At 37.2% G+C, this 20,590-nt stretch overlaps 1 protein-coding gene across 9 annotated transcripts in view; it reads right to left on the reverse strand.

The window, feature by feature from the left end:
• Positions 1 to 595: 595 nt before the first annotated feature.
• Positions 596 to 20,590, reverse strand: part of KLHL5 (kelch like family member 5) — a 98,698-nt gene continuing 78,703 nt past the window's right edge. For 8 of the 9 annotated variants that reach the window (XM_058722829.1, XM_058722831.1, XM_058722828.1 and 5 more), the window contains 4 exons: positions 19,892 to 20,054; positions 10,253 to 10,465; positions 6,029 to 6,200; positions 596 to 1,735 (listed from right to left, as the gene is read on the reverse strand). In XM_058722829.1, the coding sequence (XP_058578812.1) occupies positions 1,679 to 1,735; positions 6,029 to 6,200; positions 10,253 to 10,465; positions 19,892 to 20,054 (605 nt within the window). In that variant the 3' untranslated portion in view covers positions 596 to 1,678. Of the gene's footprint in view, positions 1,736 to 3,463; positions 3,590 to 6,028; positions 6,201 to 10,252; positions 10,466 to 19,891; positions 20,055 to 20,590 lie in introns of those variants that run through there. The other variant, XM_058722824.1, reaches the window with a different exon arrangement.

The following is a 20,590-nucleotide window of genomic DNA, read 5'->3' on the forward strand; positions in this document are numbered from 1 at the left end:
ACGAGATAATCACGTGTAGAAGTACTTCCTTTCAAATCACAGGCCTAGGCTTCCCCAAGAAGGTGATGATGTAACTAACACATTTCTGCTTTTGGCTTTTTGTTTTGTTTCTTATACCTTTTCCTCTCTCTTCCCTTAAGTACATAAATACACTCTAAGGCTGATCCCTCCTTATCATGGAAATAATGAATTCATGTCCATAATATAATGATTACATAAACATTAATGTGTTTTTCACTATCATTATTATTTCCTTTGTGGCCCCACCAATAACGACCACAAGATTTGCTTTGGGAATGGAAGTATTCAGTTTCTTGGTTCTCAACATTTCAAGAACATTTAAAACCGGCTCAAAAAAAGAGAAAAAAAAAAGAGTTTGGTTTAATTTTTAAAGAAGGCAACTAAAATCAATCTACCCTGATATAAAATGTAAAAACACATTAATCACAGCATTGTATTTTAAAAGATGGGAATTTAGTTGATACTCATTTTTATATTAAGACATAAGTTAATGACTTGTATATCTTAAAGGGTTTATCATAAAATGTTACTGCCCAGTGCATTTTTGCAAACAGTAAACAATTCACTGAGAGTATTAACATTCACATGTGTAATTGGAGTTTACAAATGTACAAAACTTTGGGTAATAAAGAGTTTAAACTTATTTTTCAACATCCGATAAGCTCATTCCCCTCAAACGGTTTGATTACAAAGAAGCACAAAGGGTTACCACCTGTGGCAAAATGTGAGAAACAAAAGCAAGGATGATAACTACAGACTTGAGAACATAATATCCAAAGAGTACCTGTCCATATCAAAAGACAAAATCAAAACATCTTTTATAACATAAAAGAAAACAAATCCACAGAATTAAATACTACTCAGGTGAAAGAACATTGTAGTGAATATAACATTTATTTTCTCTACATAAATTTGCATATCTTAAATTTAATACAAAACACCATGTGTCAATTATTCCAATTTGAGAATATCATAACATGTGGTTCTTAGTGAATCTAAATATAATAGGTTGAATATTTTAAAAGAACCCAAAGATCATTTTGTTTTCATCCGCTCATTATTGTTTTAATGCTCTAACGTTTTTCTTCACTCATTAGACTAAACCGATTTAGAAATAAAATACATAATCAAAGCTTATATAATACAGCTATTTCTGAAAAAAACTAAGTATTAGCATCGTCTTTAGTATATCATTAAAATAGTGGTTGTGGTTAAACAAATACAAATTAGTGCAACTAATGTAGAATAAAGTTACAAAGCAAATGTTAAAAGTTTTATCTGGTATATGTGCACTATAATAAAGGAAATCTGGATAATGGAGTAAAGTGTGGTTATTAATAAATGAAATTCCCAGTTGTGTTGTATTTAGGAGGACTGCATTTGTCTGCATATGTTAAACCAGGAACGTATGTTCACCACCCACCAGCTGTAGTTATGATTTGCTAAGAAATGACTTACTAGGAAATGCAGGATTTAATCCTGGTTCATCCACTCCTTCCTCCCTTGTTTTATCATCTTCACGTTGAGATTGGGCACTTTGTGCCCAGGTATGTGGCATTGTGAATTTGCTAAAAAATGTATCCAGTGGTGGTAGGATAATTTTCCTAAATTCATAAGGAAGAGGATATCTTCTTCACTTAGAAAACAAAGCACTACATTATAATTTGACAGTTACAACGCAAGCCCCAGCTCTTCCTAGACACAGTGGAGCAACCTAAAAAAGAAACAAAAAAATGTATTTGTTGCATTGGCAGGTACAAAAGTTGAGAAAACCATACCCAGTTTGAAAACTACTGAAATAGTCTGTTTTTGTCAAGGAGCTCTGCCAAACCCTGCCGCCCCAGCCTTGCTGTGGGCCTGGTTCCTTCCCCCGGAATCCCTCCTGCTGCCAGAGTTTCACAGATTAAGTCGTTTAGGGTGTATCACATTATTATGCAGTATTCGTTTCTCTTTAAAGGTAATTCTAAAAAAAAACTGCTCAAGATTTTTCTACCTGACCCTTTGTTTTGGCCAAAATGATGCACGATATGGATAATGAGGAAATGCTGAACTTTAACTCTGTGGCCAATGTGGACAAAATATCAAGTATTATCTCGAAAAGCCCTTTAACAGATGTGCTGTCTCAGAGCACACCAAACACACTGCGTGCCTGGGGTCTGCTTATTCCAGGGGAACCAGTAATTTCACATTTACTGACTGCCTTCTCTGTGCATGGTGGAAAGGTCTAAACCCATTCGACTAATTTTTAGCAGAGTATATAAATAATAAATAGTACTCCTCCAGCTCCGGAGGAATTGAAACAAATCTGGTGAATAAACTCTATGACAATGAGACAGACACCCTAGTAGGGTGGTAGGGAAAGAGATATGATCTCAGTTTATAGATAAGGAATAATTCTTAAATCTTTCACTTACTCTTTTATCATTATTTTTTTAAGTACCCTAGACACTGGGCAATTCATAGTGAAAATAAAAGTGTAGACAAGGATAGTTTTTAAATTTTTTAAAACATTTTATTTATTTTTGAGAGACAGAGACAGAGCACAAGCGGGGGAGGGGCAGAGAGAGAGACACACACAGAATCCGAAGCAGGCTCTAGGCTCCGAGCTGCCAGCACCAGAGCCTGACGTGGGGCTGGAACCCATGAACTGTGAGATCATGACCCGAGCTGAAGTTGGACGCTTAACTGACTGAGCCACCCAGGCACCCCAAGGATAGTCTTTAAAGAAGGGCTACTTTGAGCACATTAAGACCTAAGAATTAAAACAACAATATTTAGGGAAGGAGTGACTAATACAAAGTACTAAGAAAATGTGTTTTGTACTTATGTATGTAGGCGTACGTTAATGAAATGTTTTTGTCAAATACACGAAATCAAAATGACTTTCTAATCAGTTTGGCCTCTTTCCCAACCTTTCCAGTTGAATGACTGGATTTTAAGAACACACTGTAAGAGAATTCTCAGTTGTTCTCAATTTGAATCTGTTGTTTTGATCACTGTTCTATCTCCCTGAACAATCAAATCACCTGCTTTAAAGCCAAATCTATTGACAGTATTCTAGGAGTAACCTCTAGGTCATTTCAATCACAAGTGTCTGTTTGTAATTAGGAGCTTTTCTCAAAACACCCATGACCTGAAGTCTTTACACTGTAAAGAGTTGATGTTGCCATAACAACCAGGGAGAAAGGTCAGCTTAGAGTATTTCTTTTTTTTTTTTTTTTTTTTTTTTAAACGTTTATTTATTTTTGAGACAGAGAGAGACAGAGCATGAACAGGGGAGGGGCAGAGAGAGAGGGAGACACAGAATCTGAAACAGGCTCTAGGCTCTGAGCTGTCAGCACAGAGCCCGACGCGGGGCTCGAACTCACAGACCGTGAGATTGTGACCTGAGCCGAAGTCAGACGCCTAGCCGACCAAGCCATCCAGGCGCCCCTAGAGTATTTCTTCAATACAGTGCAGTCACCTCCTGCTTTGGGTCAAGGTGGGTTGTAGGGTGGGTGATGACTTTAGACTTTATAATCTCATTTCACTCCCTGACCAAATATCCTCTTGTTCATTTGTTGGAACACTAAATGGAAAACATTTGTTTTTCAGATTCTATGGCTATAAGTTCAAATTTAGGTGCTTTAAAATAGTAATAGAGGTGGCATGCAAAACAAAATAGCTATGTAGTCACAGATTGTTAATTTCGATAAGAGAGTAATTCAGCATAAAGTATTAATTACCTGTAATAACAAATCTTCTAAAAATATTTTTTAATGTTTATTTTTGAGAGAGAGAGAGAGAGATAGAGAGAGAGAGAGAGAGAGAGAGAGAGAGAGAGAGACGAAGCGCACAAGCAGGGGAGGGGCAAAGAGAAAGGGAGACACAGCATCTGAAGCAGGCTCCAGGCCCTGAACTGTCAGCACAGAGCCTGACACAGGGCTTGAATACACAAACCGTGAGATCATGACCTAAGCTGAAGGTGGATGCTCAACTGACTGAGCCACCCAGGCATCCCAATAACAAGTCTTAAACACTGGCCAACAGATTTCCTTATAACTAGTTTAACAGCATAAATCAAATATATCTTAGAAAAAGAGATTTTTACATCTTATTTTGGGCTCCTTCGTTATCATTCATATTGCCATGGTGGGATACTGATTTCACTTTTAAGAAACAAGATCAAGGTCACACGCTCAGTCCCTTTTTCTATCTTTTTCATTTAAAAACTCTTTTTTCTCAATTCTGCTTCCTGCCCTTCTTTCAGTAAAGTGCCCTTCAATGTTACTCTCTCTTTCTAGCATCTGGAATTTCTACTCTTGTTTTCACCTCTATTTTGAAAAAGACCTGCGGCTCAAATTCTAACTCCATTTATTTGCTGTGTGACTTGGGTCAACTATTTAACCTCTCTGTGTCTCAGATTCCTCATCCAATAGAGCCTGGTACATAAAATATGTTTAATAAATGTTAACTTTCTATCATCATCATTATTTGAAAATTGTATGCCCCTCTAGCTCCTGAGTTTATTTTTCTCTTTACTTTTTACATTGTGTGTAATCTGTCTCAAAATAAATAAATAAACATTTAATTTAAAAAAATTGCTCTATTCCATTATCTTGTCTAAGACATTGTCTGGTCATTCATTTGCTGTTTTCTTCACCTTCAATCCAACCCAGTAAGTGTAAAAAGAAAGAATAGATAGGACTTGGTAATATCTCTTGAATCCATCTATAGAGTTGACAGCTCAAGCCTTACAAGTGAAGCAATCTTCTAGATGTTTCATTTTTATCCAGCCTTCGCTTCCCCTGCTCCTGTCCCCAACTGCCACATGAACTTCCTATTACTGTATCACTCTCCTGGTTAAAAGTCTCCACTGGCTTCCCACTACCGAACTCTTTACCCATGGCCTTCACAGACCTCCATCCTGACCCCAACCTTGCTCTCTAATAGGAACTCCTACTCTTGCTAAGCATGGATCCATATAACCAGCCACCCTTCCTCAATTATCTTGCATAGTTCTGCTTCAGTGACATTTCTTTTGTGTTTTTTCACACAGCTTCCCATTTCTTTCTACCTTTTTGAATTGGATCAATTCATTTAAGGCTTAGCTTAAGTCCAGCTTCTCCTCACTAAAGCCCTCTCAACAACCATTTTATTTTTTCTTTGACTTCATATACCACACAATGCCTATACCATGGGACACTTCCCTACCAACTGTTCTACATTGTGGGTTCTCCCCTTGCACATGCAGATCATATTTATTTAAGTAGCTAAGTTGTATGACAGTGGGGATGCTTTTAAATTTTGTTTTCTTGACAGTACTTACTACTGCTCCTTGTATGTAGGAAAACCTTGGCTCAATTAAACATTTGAGCATCTTTCAGTACCAGATACTAAATTGGGTCACAAAATTTCTAATTCTGTTCTTGGTAATGATGGAAACAAGGATCTCAGAAGATCATTCTTAGAAGTATGAAGCCCTCCAGAAATAGACACGGTTGGAATTCTGCTAATAAGCTTGCCAGGTCAAGACTTGTTAATATAATTTAAGATTGCTATCTTTATTAGGTGATGACCAGACATTTTATCTGCTTCCAGATATCAATAGCTTGAGTATTTAAAAATTATTGCTCATGTATGGATAATTGGTTCAAATTTTTCTGATTTCTATCTTTTTTCTTATTTTCCACAACCTCCCTCTCTTTTTCCCATAGCTCTCCTGTAGTCCTATCTGCTTTACCAATACTAGAATATCTCATCAATTCCCAGCAAGCAAATGGTGGCAGATCAAAACTATTAATAATTTCCTTGAGTATTAACTTATACTTCAAAGATAATTTTGGATTTTAATTATGTTATAAAATTAAACAGTCCTTCTTGTTTTCATACATTTAATTCAGAGATGACCTTATCATGCTTATGCTATATATTTTGATATTGGATAAAATTGAAAGAATCAGTTTTACCAAACAAATTGTTTTAATAAAAACAGAGAAGTGTAATAATGAAAAATGAAATGCCATACCTGGGTCCACTCATTTGTCTGGGGATCATAAGCCTCCACTGTATTAAGATAAGTCTGTCCATCATACCCTCCAACAGCATATAATTTATCACCAAGTAAACAGACCCCTACTGCATCTCTGCTGATGCTCATAGATGCCACTGCAGTCCACATATCTGTTTTGGGATCATATCTGAAAGAAAATTTTAGAACTGGAGCTGACATTGTCCTCACCACATTTTTATGTAAAAATTGTTTATGGATGAAAGACTTGCATATAAGACCTGATACCATCAAACTCCTAGAAGAAAACATGGGGGGGAAGATCCTTGACATTGGTCTTGGCAATGATTTTCTGGATTTGACACCAAAAAGCAAAGGCAACAAAAGTAAAAATAAACACAAATGACCATATCAAACTAAGAAGCTTCTGCATAGCAAAGGAAACCATCAACAAAATGAAAAGGCAACCTATAGAATGGGAAAAAAATGCTTCCAAATTATGTATCTGATAAGAAGTTACTATCTAGAAGATATAAAGAATCATACAACTCAATAACCAAAAAACCCAAATAAACCAATTAAAAATGAGCAGAGGGTCTGAATAGGCATTTTTCCAAAGAAGACATCTACATCGCCAATAGGTACATGAAAAGGTGCTTAACATCACTAATCATCAGGAAAATGTAAATCAAAACTACAATGGCTGTTAGCAAAAAAGATAATAACAGTGTATGTGAGGATGTGGAGGAAAGGGAATAACACTTGTGTACTGTTGGTGGGAATGTAAGTTAGTGCAATTGCTATAGAAAACAATATGGAGAGTCCTCAAAAAATTTAAAATAGAAATACCGTATGATCCAGTAATTCTACTTCTAGGTTTTTATCCAAAGAAAAGGAAAGCACTAATTTGAAAAGATATATGCACCCTCATGTTCACTGCAGCATTATTTACAGTAGCCAAGACATGGAAACAACCTAAGTTGTTCATCAATGGATGAATGGATAAAGATGTAATACATCTAGAACACACACACACACACACATACACACAAACACACACACACACACATACACACACACACACACAGTGTAATATTATTTGGCCCTAAAAAAGAATGAAATCTTGCTATTTCAAACACATGGATGGACCTTGAGGGCATTATACCAAGTGAAATAAGTCAGAGAAAACAAATACCTATTATCTCACTTAACATGTGGACCCTAAAACAAAACAAAACAAAAAACCTGGCACTCATAGGGTGCCAGAAGTAGGGCACGAGGTGGGGGGGTGGGGAGGGAGGAATGGGTGAAATGAGGGAGGGGGATCAAAAGGTACAAATTTCTATAGTTATAAAATACATGAATCATGGGGATATAATGCACAGCATGGTGATACAGTTAATAATACTGTGCTTTCTATTTGAAAGTTGCTAAGGGTAAAAAGTTCTCATCACAAGAAAAAAATTTGTAACTATATATGGTGATGGATGTTAACTAGGCTTATTGTGATCATTTCTCAATATATACAAATGTCAAATCATTGTTATACACCTGAGACTAATATGACAATTACACCTCCATAAAAGAATACCTACATATCCAGAAACACCTGGGAGAGGCAGTATAGCAAAGTGGTTAGAGAACACGCTTTGGATTTGGGCTGAACAATCTTAAGTCTTTATCCTTCCAATTATTAGCTCTGTGGTATTGTAAAGTTACTTAAAATCTTTAAATCATAGTTTCTTTACTGGTAAATATTGCCCACCACATAGCATTGAAAATTTAATGAGAGAATGCATAGTAAGCATTTGATAAATGTCATCTTAAAGATGGGTTCATTTATTACACTTGTTTCCTATTAGCAAGGAATACAATCTTGTAACAAAAATTCAAAGAATACAAAAATATATAAAAAAGCAATAGCTAGCCTTTTTTCATTCCAACTTTAATTACAGAGTCAAGTGGTAGTGACTCAACAATTTAGTTAATATTTGATCTTCTAAATATTTCACTTTTTATTCTGAGGACCCAGATGTCTATTTCAGAACATGTTTTTAATTCAATTTACTTTTTCTTTCCATGTGTAACATTAAAAGTTTTTTCATTAAAAAAAATAAAAATAGTTTAGTTCTTTAAGCCTACCCCTTGTCTTATTACTGCTATCTAAAGTACATTTGGACATATTTTTAGAAAAAATCAATATTTCCCTGAAAACTTTTAACTTACAGTATTGTAGCTTCATTTAGTAAATCCATGACACTTAAACTATCCAAAAGAGCTAAAGTAAATACTGAAACTGCTTTATGGGTTTTGATTGTCCACTGAAAATCTGAGGAAATCAATACATGAAGCTCTGTGTAAGATGGCTTACACACTCAATCATTATAGCTGTCCATTTTTGAAACGTCCTGTTCCTTTCATGAAATACATTACCTAGAACAGCCCAGAGTTGTCTAAGAGCAGATACATCATGCTACAATGACCTATACTGCTTGTAATACCTCTTGCATCAATGAACAATTTTTCATCAGGTGCGGTACTGCAGTGAGCTTGTAATGTATAAAGTATACAAACGCTTCCATATTCCTTTCCTGAAATGTAACATGCAACAAGCATAGTCTGGATTACTTTCCCTAACACAGGGGAAATGCAGGTGTAACTCTCCTGCTTTCTCAAAAGACAACAAACCAACCTTCCGTATTATTTCACAGAAAGCACTCATTGCCATCAAACCTGCATTTCACTTTTTATCCTTCTTCCAATCATGTATAAATCACACACACACACACACACACACACACACACACACACACACACACACACACTAACTTCCAGTTGCTCATTAAAATCTAGACTCTTTGATAAGGCCTTAAAGACTCAACGTGATTTGCCCCTACCTCCACCCTAGTCCGCCTCCTTTCCTGACACTGTCTCCCTCATTCTTTGTTCTCCAGTCATAGTGTCTGCCTTTCAGCTTTCCGAATGAATCATATTCCTTTCTGCTTAGGAGTGTTTGTAATGTTCCCATTGATTCTACCTCCTAAATCCATTCAATTCTCTCCATTCCTTAAATTAGACTAATAGTAACAGATGGGAGCCTGAACTATTGTCCAAATCGTCCATTGATGTTAGGCTCTTTACCTGGCCCATACTTGAGTTTCATGAGGCCAGTTTGGATGACTTGTTTAGCCTTTTAGTCTTTTATTATTTCATGTTATTTCATTTTATATGAAAATGTGTTAGTAACGTTCCTCTCCTTTTTACTTCTAATTAGCCTCCAGCCCCTATTCCTTCTCTCTGAAATTCATCAACCTCCTTTCCTTTTCTTGTCAAGGTACAGTGTCCAGTACAAAATATGTACATAACAAATGTTTGTCATTTGACTCAATTAATAAATTGTATAATCAATTCTAAGGTACATTTTCTTTTTTTTAATATGAAATTTATTGTCAAATTGGTTTCCATACAACACCCAGTGCTCATCCCAACAGGTGCCCTCCTCAATGCCCATCACCCACCCTCCCTTCCCTCCCACCCCCCCATCAACCCTCAGTTTATTCTCAGTTTTTAAGAGTCTCTTATGGTTTGCCTGCCTCCCTCTCTAACTTTTTTTTCCCCCTTCCCCTCCCCCATGGTCTTCTGTTAAGTTTCTCAGGATCCACATAAGAGTGAAAACATATGGTATCTGTGTTTCTCTGTATGACTTATTTCACTTAGCATAACACTCTCCAGTTCCATCCACATTGCTACAAAAGGCCATATTTCATTCTTTCTCATTGCCAAGTAGTATTTCATTGTATATATAAACCACAATTTCTTTATCCATTCGTCAGTTGATCGACATTTAGGCTCTTTCCATAATTTGGCTATTGTTGAAAGTGCTGCTATAAACATTGGGGTACAAGTGCCCCTATGCATCAGCACTCCTGTATCCCTTGGGTAAATTCCTAGCAGTGCTATTGCTGGGTCATAGGGTAGATCTATTTTTAATTTTTTGAGGAACCTCCACACTGTTTTCCAGAGAGGCTGCACCAGTTTGCATTCCCATCTAAGGTACATTTTCAGTAGGCAGTAATATGATGAGAGAAGAATCTGAGTAGGCATTAGGAGACAGACTGAGAGACGGGCAACTCAACGTTTACAAAGCTCTGAAGGAACTGCTTCGCATATGGTAGATGTTCACTAAAGAGTCATTAATTTGTCTGCAAGTGTCAGACAAACTTTTCCTTCACAGGAAATTACCTTTCCACACAGTCTGAGAGTCTGGATGTCAAGTTGGATGCAGGAGCATCGTGTCCTCCAATAGCATACAGCAATCCATTCCAGGTAGTTACTCCGACTCCCCCTCTCCTTTTGGACATTTGTGCACAGAGTGTCCATTTATTAGTATGAGGATCAAAACATTCTACTGATTTGAGGCAAGAACTTCCATCACGACCACCAACTGCATAAAGTCTGTAAAAAACAGTGCCATCATTATGATTAAGACACAGAGGTTATTCTTATGGTATTATTGAATTTAAGATGCTACAGATTATAAGACAAACTGTCAATTTATGTGCCATCAAGAAAGAAGATATGCTAGCATTATATGACATATGTGTGTAACATATGTGTGTGTGTATATATATATACACGGGGCGCCTGGGTGGCGCAGTCGGTTAAGCGTCCGACTTCAGCCAGGTCACGATCTCGCGGTCTGTGAGTTCGAGCCCCGCGTCAGGCTCTGGGCTGATGGCTCGGAGCCTGGAGCCTGTTTCCGATTCTGTGTCTCCCTCTCTCTCTGCCCCTCCCCCGTTCATGCTCTGTCTCTCTCTGTCCCAAAAATAAATTAAAAACGTTGAAAAAAAAAAATTATATATATACACACACACATATACTATATATACATACATACATCATGTATATAGATATGTAGATAGATAGATACATATCTATACATATAGATATCATCCTGCATAAAATAGAAGAGGGGTGCCTGGGTGGCTCAGTTGGTTAAGCATCTGATTCTTGGTTCTGGCTCAGATTGTGATCTCAAGATTCATGGGTTCGAGCCCCATGTTAGTCTCTGAACTGATAGCATGGAGCCTGCTTGGGATTCTCTCTCTCTCTGCCCCTCCTCTGCTTGCATGTGCACTCTCTTTCTCTCTCTCAAAATGAATAAACATTAAAAAAAGAGAAAGTGACATGAAGGCAATGACCACTATTTCACAGCTGCCATCTGTTTGGCAGGTCACCACGGATTTCACAATGCATTACAATTTAGAGGTACAAGATGTGTCTTAGAATAAATGAAATGTGGTGTATAAATACACCATGACTTATTTCTTAAATAGCTAAGATAGGACTGGATTATAAAGGAAAGAAACGAACCTTCTCTGCACTTACCACAGGCTAGACATTTTACCTGTATTAATTTAATCATATCAATGATGCTATGAGAAACCATTTATATTCCTGTTTCATGGGTGAAGAAACAGACTCATGAAGATTAAGAGGCTAATACAGGGTCAGAAGCAGAACCAGGGCAGTTATAATAACGAGCAGTTGTATGGTGAGCAGTCGCCTGGGATGCTCTTGTAATAGTGAAATAGGAGGATAAAAGGATTGCTTGAAAAAGTGGTATATAAATTAATATTTATTACATGTGAACAGTATCCTTCATTAATTCAAATTACTGCAGAGAATACTGTAAGTTACTGAAAATGAATATGGTATGTTAATGTCCTAAGTGTTGCCTAGTAGATAAATTTTAATTATCAGTCAATATATTTCATTAATTTAAAAGTCTTTTACTCTGAACTTAAAATATATATAAAATATTTTAAATATTTGAGCATTTGAATATTTTTATTAAGCACAAAATCTTCTTGTACTTACTATTCACTTGGGAAGCTCTTTATAGATATTTTCCTAATCTTTTTTTCAAAACAGTAAAAAAAATCAGTTCATTGCTTATATAAAAGTCCTCACATTTTGAATTTACAGATGCCTCAGTTAATATTTAACTATTTTTCTTACCTCAAGAAATAATATTTGAACTATACCAAATGTCTGCCAATTAAAACTCTAAGTTATTATACTGAGGTGTATATATGTGTGTGTGTGTGTATATTTAAAGACTTTTTTTTAATGTTTATTTATTTATTTTGAGAGAGAGAGCATGTGTGGGAGGGGCAGAAGGAGAGAATATCAAGCAGGCTCCACACTGTCAGCCCAGACCCCAATGTGGGGTTTGAACTCATGAACCGTGAGATCATGACCTGAGCCAAAACCAAGAGTCAATGCTTAACTGACTGAGCCACACAGGCACCCCAAGACATTTGTTAAATTTTAATTCATAATGTAAAGTACACTATGCCACTTAAAGTGGTTCTTTTTTTTTTATCTTCAAATTTTTTGTTAAATTCTAGTCAGTTCACGTATAGTGTAATATTAGTTTCAGGTATAGAATTTAGTGTTTCATCACTTACATACAACATCCAGTGCTCGTCACAGCAAATGCCCTCCTTAGTACCCATCAGCCATTTAACCCCTCTACCCTCCTGCTCAGCAATCCTCAGTTTGTTCTCTACAGTTAAGAATCTGTTTCATGGTTTGCCTCTTTTTCTCCCCACTATGTTCATCTATTTTGTTTCTTAAATTCCACACCAGTGAAATCTGACTGATTTGTCTTTCTCTGATTTATTTCGCTTAGCATAATACTCTCCAGCTCCATGTATGTCATTGCAAATGACAAGATTTTGTTCTTTTTGAAGGCTGAGTAACATTCGTGTGTGTGTGTGTGTGTGTGCGCGCGTGCGCGCACATCTTCTTTACCCATTCAGCAATTGATGGACATCTGGGCTCTTTCCATAATTTGGCTACTGTTGATAATGCTGCTAGAAACATTGGGGTGCATGTACCCCTTAGAATCAGTATTCCTGTATCCTTTGGGTAAATATCTAGTAGTATAATTGCTGGATCATAGGGTAGTTCTGTTTTTAACTTTCTGAGGAACCTCCATACTGTTTTCCAGATTGGCTGCACCAGTTTGCATTCCCACCAACAGTGAAAGAGGGTTCTCTTTTCTCTGCATCTTTGCCAACATCTGTTGTTTCCTGTGTTATTAATTTTAGCCATTTTGACAGGCTTGAGATGATACCTCATTGTAGTTTTTATTTGTATTTCCCCAATGATCATTGATTCAAACTGGTTCTTAACTGAGAAGATGATCATATCTTAAATAGCAACATGTGGCTGTAGCGATATCTTATTCTATCTAAACTTTATATTAATAGTATGGAAAGGGGCGCCTGGGTAGCTTGGTCGGTTAAGCGTCCGACTTCGGCTCAGGTCATGATCTCGCGGTCTGTGAGTTCTAGCCCCGCGTCGGGCTCTGTGCTGACCGCTCAGAGCCTGGAGCCTGTTTCAGATTCTGTGTCTCCCTCTCTCTCTGCCCCTCCCCTGTTCATGCTCTGTCTCTCTCTGTCTCAAAAATAAATAAATGTTAAAAAAAAAAATAAAAAAATAATAGTATGGAAAGTGAAATTTATTTGAAACTTTGTTAAAAAATTTATTATCTCTTAAAAACTACTTTCTTGTGTTATCATTCTTAATGTTAAACTATTCTTATTTTTAACTAATACTTGTAGAATATTTGTCTGAATATGGGATCACAGAATATTAGAGGACACCAACAATTAGAAAATATTCATAATTAAAAAAACCATGTACAGGGGCACCTGGGTGGCTCAGTCCTTTAAGTGTCCAACTTCGGCTCAGGTAATGATCTCGCGGTTTGTGACTTTGAGTCCCACATCAGGCTCTGTGCTGACAGCTTAGAGCCTGGAGCCTGCTTCTGATTTGGTGTCTGCCCCTCTCTCTGCCCCTCCCATGCTCATGCTCTGTCTCTGTCTCTCAATAATAAATGTTAAAAAATTTTAAAAAGCCATGTACACACACACAGAAACACAACAACAGGATTCAAGGCACCACCCCCTCTTCACAGTGAACTCATGGGTCTTGACTATGAAAAGTGGTGTAGTATAGGGATTAAGAGATGAACTCTGGAGCCAGACTCTGGATTTGAAGCTTGGTTCTAACACTTACTAGCTCTGACTGTGGACAAGTTATTTAACCTCCACCTGCTTGAATTTCATCATCCAAAACATCTCTAAACCCTGTCTCAAAGGATTATTGGTGATCAAATTTAATATACTTTGAATAGTGCCTTACAATGGTTTAAGTGCTTAAGGGGAAAAATAAATTCTATCTCTATTTGTATTCTTTTAGAAAATGGCATTTTTATTTAAAAAATAATTTTAAACATTTATTTTGAGAGAGAGAGAGAGAGAGAGAGATTGCATGAGTGAGTGCAAGCAGGGGAGGGGCAGAGAGACAGGGAAAGAGAGAATCCCAAGCAGGCTCTGGGCTGTCTGTGCAGAAACTGATGTGGAGCTCCATGTCACAAGCCACCAAGATATTGACCTGAGCTGAAATCAAGAGTTGGACACTTAACGAACTGAGGAAAATGGCATTTTTAGATCTTAAGTGTCCAAACAATGTTTACACTCAGTTAATGTTAAGGGCTAAAATGTACCAATAATACTTTCTGAAGAAACATGATCTCAAGCAATGGCTTTCAAATTGTTTTCTAAGAACAGAATTCTGTGGAGGACTTGAGGAGGTCCCCAAAACAGTACATTTGAAATTTAAGTTTTAATAATTTTCAAAAATGTCACTTGGCTCAATTAAAGGCCATGAAAGATTCACAACTCATCTTTCTTTCCCATGACAGTATCTATTACAGTAAGAAAATAAACATTATGTCAAATTATGAAATTGTGCCCAATTGTATTGTACTATATGCTTTAAAATAAGACTTAGTCTTTTCTGACTTTTAAAATTAGGATCAAGAATGCAATGGGCTGGTGGATACTGAGATTTAACAGAAAAAAAAATTCTACTACTTTTAATCTACAATACAGTTAAACTGAAAAGTTTCCTGAGATTCCAATTAAATTGCTCTATTAGTTAAAATAACTGTTATCATTTTCAGCTACTGATCTGTGAATGAGGATTTTCTTTATACTGAACAACAACAAAAACCAAACATAGAAATAATCTGGGTGTTTTTAAAAACAGAGTTGTTCTTCTACATTGATTTTTATAATAAATATATGTTATAGGCTTAAACTTCAATTTACCTTAACTATTGAGATTTTTATAAGGTTTCATTTGAAAGAGAGATTCTACTACCAAAAAATATTTGTCAGTCAGTGGCTTAAAAGTAGCCTGAGCAATTGGAATTCTAAATAAAGCTTTTTTCTCTCAAACATGGTAGAAAGTGAAATTTTAACTTTTGACATTTTCAAGATATATTGACAGGATACAACTCATAAAAAAACATTCAAACAGTTCTTTTCTAAAGAAACAATTATATATATATATATATGTATGTATATATACACATATGTACATACACATCATGTGCATATAATGCACATATATATACATTTAAGAAACAATTATATTTTGCATCAGGGAGCATTGTAAAATTAAGTTTAAAATAACAAAAATAGTAATTAATTTAGGCTTTTCATTATGTAGATAAAAAAACCGAGGCACAGGGAAATGATTTGTTCTAAATCACAAGGAGTAGCGAGAAAAGATGCATAATTTTTTTCAATCTTTTTTAAAAAAAACACGATTTCTATTTTTTCCAGATTCTGGATATGTACCTAAAAATGGAGAACAGGGGCACCTGGGAGGCTCAGTCAGTTAAGCCTCCGCCTTGATTTCAGATCAAGTCATGAACTCACAGTTTGTGGGTTTGAGCCCCTGCTGTCAGTGCAGAGCCTGCTTGGGATTATCTCTCTCCCTTTCTCTCTGCCTCCCCCGACCTTCTCTCTCAAAATAAACAAAGAAACTTAAAAAATGGAAACCAACAAAATCTTTTAAAATATTGCTACTTTAGCAACGTGGATGGAACTGGAGAGTGTGATGCTAAGTGAAATAAGCCATACAGAGAAAGACAGATATCATATGTTTTCACTCTTATGTGGATCCTGAGAAACTTAACAGAAACCCATGGGGGAGGGGAAGGAAAAAAAAAATGAGGTTAGAGTGGGAGAGAGCCAAAGCATAAGAGACTCTTAAAAACTGAGAATTGAGGGTTGATGGAGGGGTGGGAGGGAGGGAAGGGTAGGTGATGGGCATTGAAGAGGGCATCTTTTGGGATGAGCACTGGGTGTTGTATGGAAACCAATTTGACAATAAATTTCATATATTAAAAAAATAAAATAAAATATTGCTACTTTGTTTTAAAGCATGCTTAGAAAAATGTTAGTTGATAGATTAGCTGTGATTAAAGTACCATGTCATCTAAGTGGTACCAGGACATTCTTCAATAAGGTCACACACTTCAGGTTATGTTCCAGGTACCATGCTAGGTGTCAGGAACAAAAAGTTAGACCAGGTCACTCAAGACTATGATATACTATAGGAGATTGATGAGTAAATAACAACAACAATAGATTGGTACCTGCTATGATACAATCATACACATATTATGCACAGTAAAAATGCAGAGGCTAGAATGGACAATTAATATGGTGAGGGGCACTGAGGAGATGGAAGTGGAAAGTGGGGACAGTTTTCCAGAGATGACAGTTGAGTACGTTTCAAGGATGCTGAATTTGCCAGGTATGAAACCAGGGAAATAATACTCTAAGACAGATGGGATGGGTCAAAAGACAATGTTGAGTGTGAAACAAAATACATTTTTCACAAATAAGTTAGTTTTGCTGGGGTGTAATATGCATGGGTAGAGGAGAGAAAGGTGGAGAGGGGTGGACGGAGGCAAGTAAGATATCTCTGTCTAGGAGTCAAAGCTGCTGAAGGTCTAGCAATAAGATTTTAGGTAAAGTTTTTTTCTTTTGTACTGTCAGAAAGAAATATTTCTAGCCAGAAATAAGGGCTAAGAAAAATGTCAGTGAACAAGAATTAGTTCAATGAAATAATCCCAGAAGTTAAAAAAAAATTTTTTTAATGTTTCTTTATTTTTTAAGAGACAGAGAGACAGAGTGTGAGTGGGGAAGGGGCAGAGAGAGAGAGGGAGATAAAGAATCTGAAGCAGGCTCCAGGCTCTGAGCTGTCAGCACATCGAACCCATCAGCCGTGAGATCATGACCTGAGCCGGAGTCAGACACTTAACTGACTGAGACACCCAAGCACCCCTCTCAAAAGTTTTAACTGAAGGGTCAAAACTGAAAAGATACTGTTAGTTTTCTCTTTTTTCTCATTCACTAGATTCTTTGGTGGCTAACTCTGCTACCAAAGAATTAGAAAGGATAAATTCTGAAGTTCTTTCTTTAGTTAAAACAAATGAAGAGAGGGGTGTGGAGATCACATACATTTTAAAAAGTAGGACATAACTAACATGTCCTGAGGAAATAAGACCTTAGGTGTGGGGAGTAAGTTTAGGAATTTCCTGGGCTTGCACCAATGGGTTAACAAGACATAAAGAATTACAAAACCATAGGGTGCTCTCACCCAAGCTTGGGTAAACAGGGTAAGACTCCCAGAATAAAGTAGGGAGGGGCCTAGGCCCCCAGAATAGAGAGGGAGGCAAAGGCCCCCAATACATGGGTATATGAGGTAAGCAAGATTAGGCATTCAGGTGAACCCGCCCCCCCCCCCCCCCCCTCAATTTAGTACTATGGCAGAAAGCTGCTTTTACAGGAGGGAAGGACCAAGTTAGGTAAACAGGTAAATAGAGCTATGGATGGACCTCTGCACTGCAGGTGAAGCTGCCCAGAGCAGAGCTGATTAGCAAAAGAAAAGGTGCCTCATTAACCCTGAGGTTATTTGACTTATCTGCCTTATCTCCTAGGCTAGCTAAGATCAACAGATAACTGGCACCTCCTGTCTGCCATTAACAACCATCTGCCCATCTGCCCGGTGCCAGGATTCTTCTATTGACCCAAACCACTAACACCCTATGTCTTCAAAACCCCCTTTCCCTCATGCTCATGAGTTAATGTTCACCGACGCATTGTCTCTTTGTGGATGCCCATCACGTTTGTAAGCCTTCTGATCTTAATAAATATGGGGCAAGGACCCTTATTCAGGGCTCTGGTCTTTTCTCGGACACTAGCCATCTGTTGCATTTCAATCCCGTGTCCCGCTTTCTTGCTAGACAAGAAAGAACTTTAGACTTAGAGTCTACGACACTTAGGTCATAAATTATAAACATTTTACTATTATTTTCTCATTTTTGTTTTGCCAATCGATCAGTAACACAATTCTACAAATAATTCTTGGTTTCTATATTTTAACTTTGATTCCTTCCCCTTTATGGAAGTGATGATAAAGCATTTTAAATGAGTAAAGGTATGCAACAAACAACTTTTATTTAATAACCATAGAGAGCTTCATTTTATGGAAGAAAGGTCTTTGATATGTATTTAGTCTCTGAGTTACCAAGAGCTATTGGTGATAGCTGTCCAAATCTGTTTACTCTAGTGAGAGCAGACTAGAGCCAAGACCACACCTTTCTAAATCCATTTCAGTTTCCAGCAGTTTTACCATGATAAGAAAGAAGTAAAAATAAAGTCAGTAGAAGAGATGGAAGGAATTATTTAGAAAAACACTGAGAGGGCCTATACTGTGCTTAAAACACTATATACTTTTGGGGCACTTGGGTGGCTCAGTCAGTTGAGCGTCTCACAGTTCATGAGTTCAAGGCCCACATCAGGCTCACTGCTTTCATTGCAGAGCCCGCTTCAGATCCTCTGTCTCCCTCTTTCTCTGCCCCTCCCCACTTGTGCTGTCTCACAAATAAAATTAATTTAAAACACTATATACTTTTAAAGCTATACAAACTACCAGGTTTTTACTATATTTTTACTATATATAAAGTTTCTTCATGTAAAATAATTTGAAATTTACAATATCTGTACATTAAAATGAAAGCCTAACACTGCTAAGTTATTTATATTTAGAACTACGATAAAAAGAAACTATTTAAAAAAATTTTTGTTTATTTATTTTTGAGAGAGAGAGAGAGAGAGAGAGAGAGAGAGAGAGAGAGAGAGAAGGCATGAGTGGGAGAGGAGCAGAGAGAGAGGGAGACACAGAAACCAAAGCAGGCTCCAGGCTCTGAGCTGTCAGCACAGAGCCTGACGCGGGCTCAAGCCCACAAACTGTGAAATCATGACCTGAGCTGAAGTCAGACGCTTAACCGATTGAGCCACCCAGGAACCCTGAGACTATTTGAAAAGTTTGCATCACTAGGGGCGTCTGGGTGGCTCAGTTGGTTAAGCACCCAATTTTGGCTAAGGTCATGATCTCGAGGTTCATGAGTTTGAGCCCCGCGTCAGGCTCTGTGCTGACAGCTCAGAGCCTGGAGTCTGCTTCAGATTCTGTGTCTCCCTCTCTCTCTGCCTTCCCCTGCTCCTGCTCTCTCCTTTTGCTCTCTCAAAATAAATAAACATTAAAAAAAAGCAGGGGGGCGCCTGGGTGGCTCAGTCGGTTGAGTGTCTGACTTCGGCTCAGGTCATGATCTCATGGTTCGTGGGTTTGAACCCCCCATCAGGCTCTGGGCTGACAGCTCAGAGCCTAGAGCCCGCTTTGGATTCTGCGTCTCCCTTTCTCTCTGCCCCTCTCCCACTCACGTTCTGTTTCTCTCTGCCTCTCAAAAATAAAGAAACGTAATAAAAAAAAATTTAACAGTTTGCATCACTCAAAGAAAGTATTTCTCTTTTGTGATTTATTTACAAATATTTTTACTCATAAAAATGTTTTTTATACATAAAATGTATTTTTATACATAAAAATGATGTAGCTCAATAAATTTGGTTTATTGTGTTTTAAATGGAATTTTAAATATTTCCTTACTTTCCACTTAGTACAGCCACACCTACTGTGCTTCTGGGGGTGGACATAGTGGCAACAAAATTCCACTGGCGAGCCTGAGGGTCCCATCTTTCCACTGTATTCAGATAGCTCCAGCCATCATGTCCTCCTACTGCATACATGGGACCTTCCAATACAGCCACACCTACAAGGGGACAGGAAAGAAGCAATGACTTAAGATTTACCACTAAGCCTTAAAGATCACATTTTAACTGAAATATAAATACACAGTTTACTGCCTATGATTTCTTCTATGAGTTTTATGGCTCCAGGTCTTATGCTCAAGTCTTTAGTCCATTTTGAGTTTATTTTCATGTTTGCTGTAGGATAATGGCCCACTTGCATTCTTTTGTATGTGACTATACAGTTTTCCCAGCACCATTTATTGAAGACTGTCCTTTCCCCATTGTATATTCTTGGCTCCTTTGTTGTAAATTAGTTGAGCACACATGCATGGGTTTATTTCTGGTCCACTGATCTATGTGTCTATTTTTAAGCCAAATACCATTATGTCTTCATTGCTATAACTTTGTAGTATAGTTTGAAATCAGGGGGCGTGATGCCTCTGCTTTGTCCTCCCTCAAGTTTGTTTTGGCTATTCTGTATTTTTGTGTGGTTCCATCCAAATTTTAGAATTATTTGTTCTATTTCTTTGAAAAATGTCATTGGAATTTTGAAAGG

This window comes from Neofelis nebulosa, chromosome 3 (assembly GCF_028018385.1).
Source record: "Neofelis nebulosa isolate mNeoNeb1 chromosome 3, mNeoNeb1.pri, whole genome shotgun sequence".
NCBI lineage: Eukaryota > Metazoa > Chordata > Mammalia > Carnivora > Felidae > Neofelis > Neofelis nebulosa.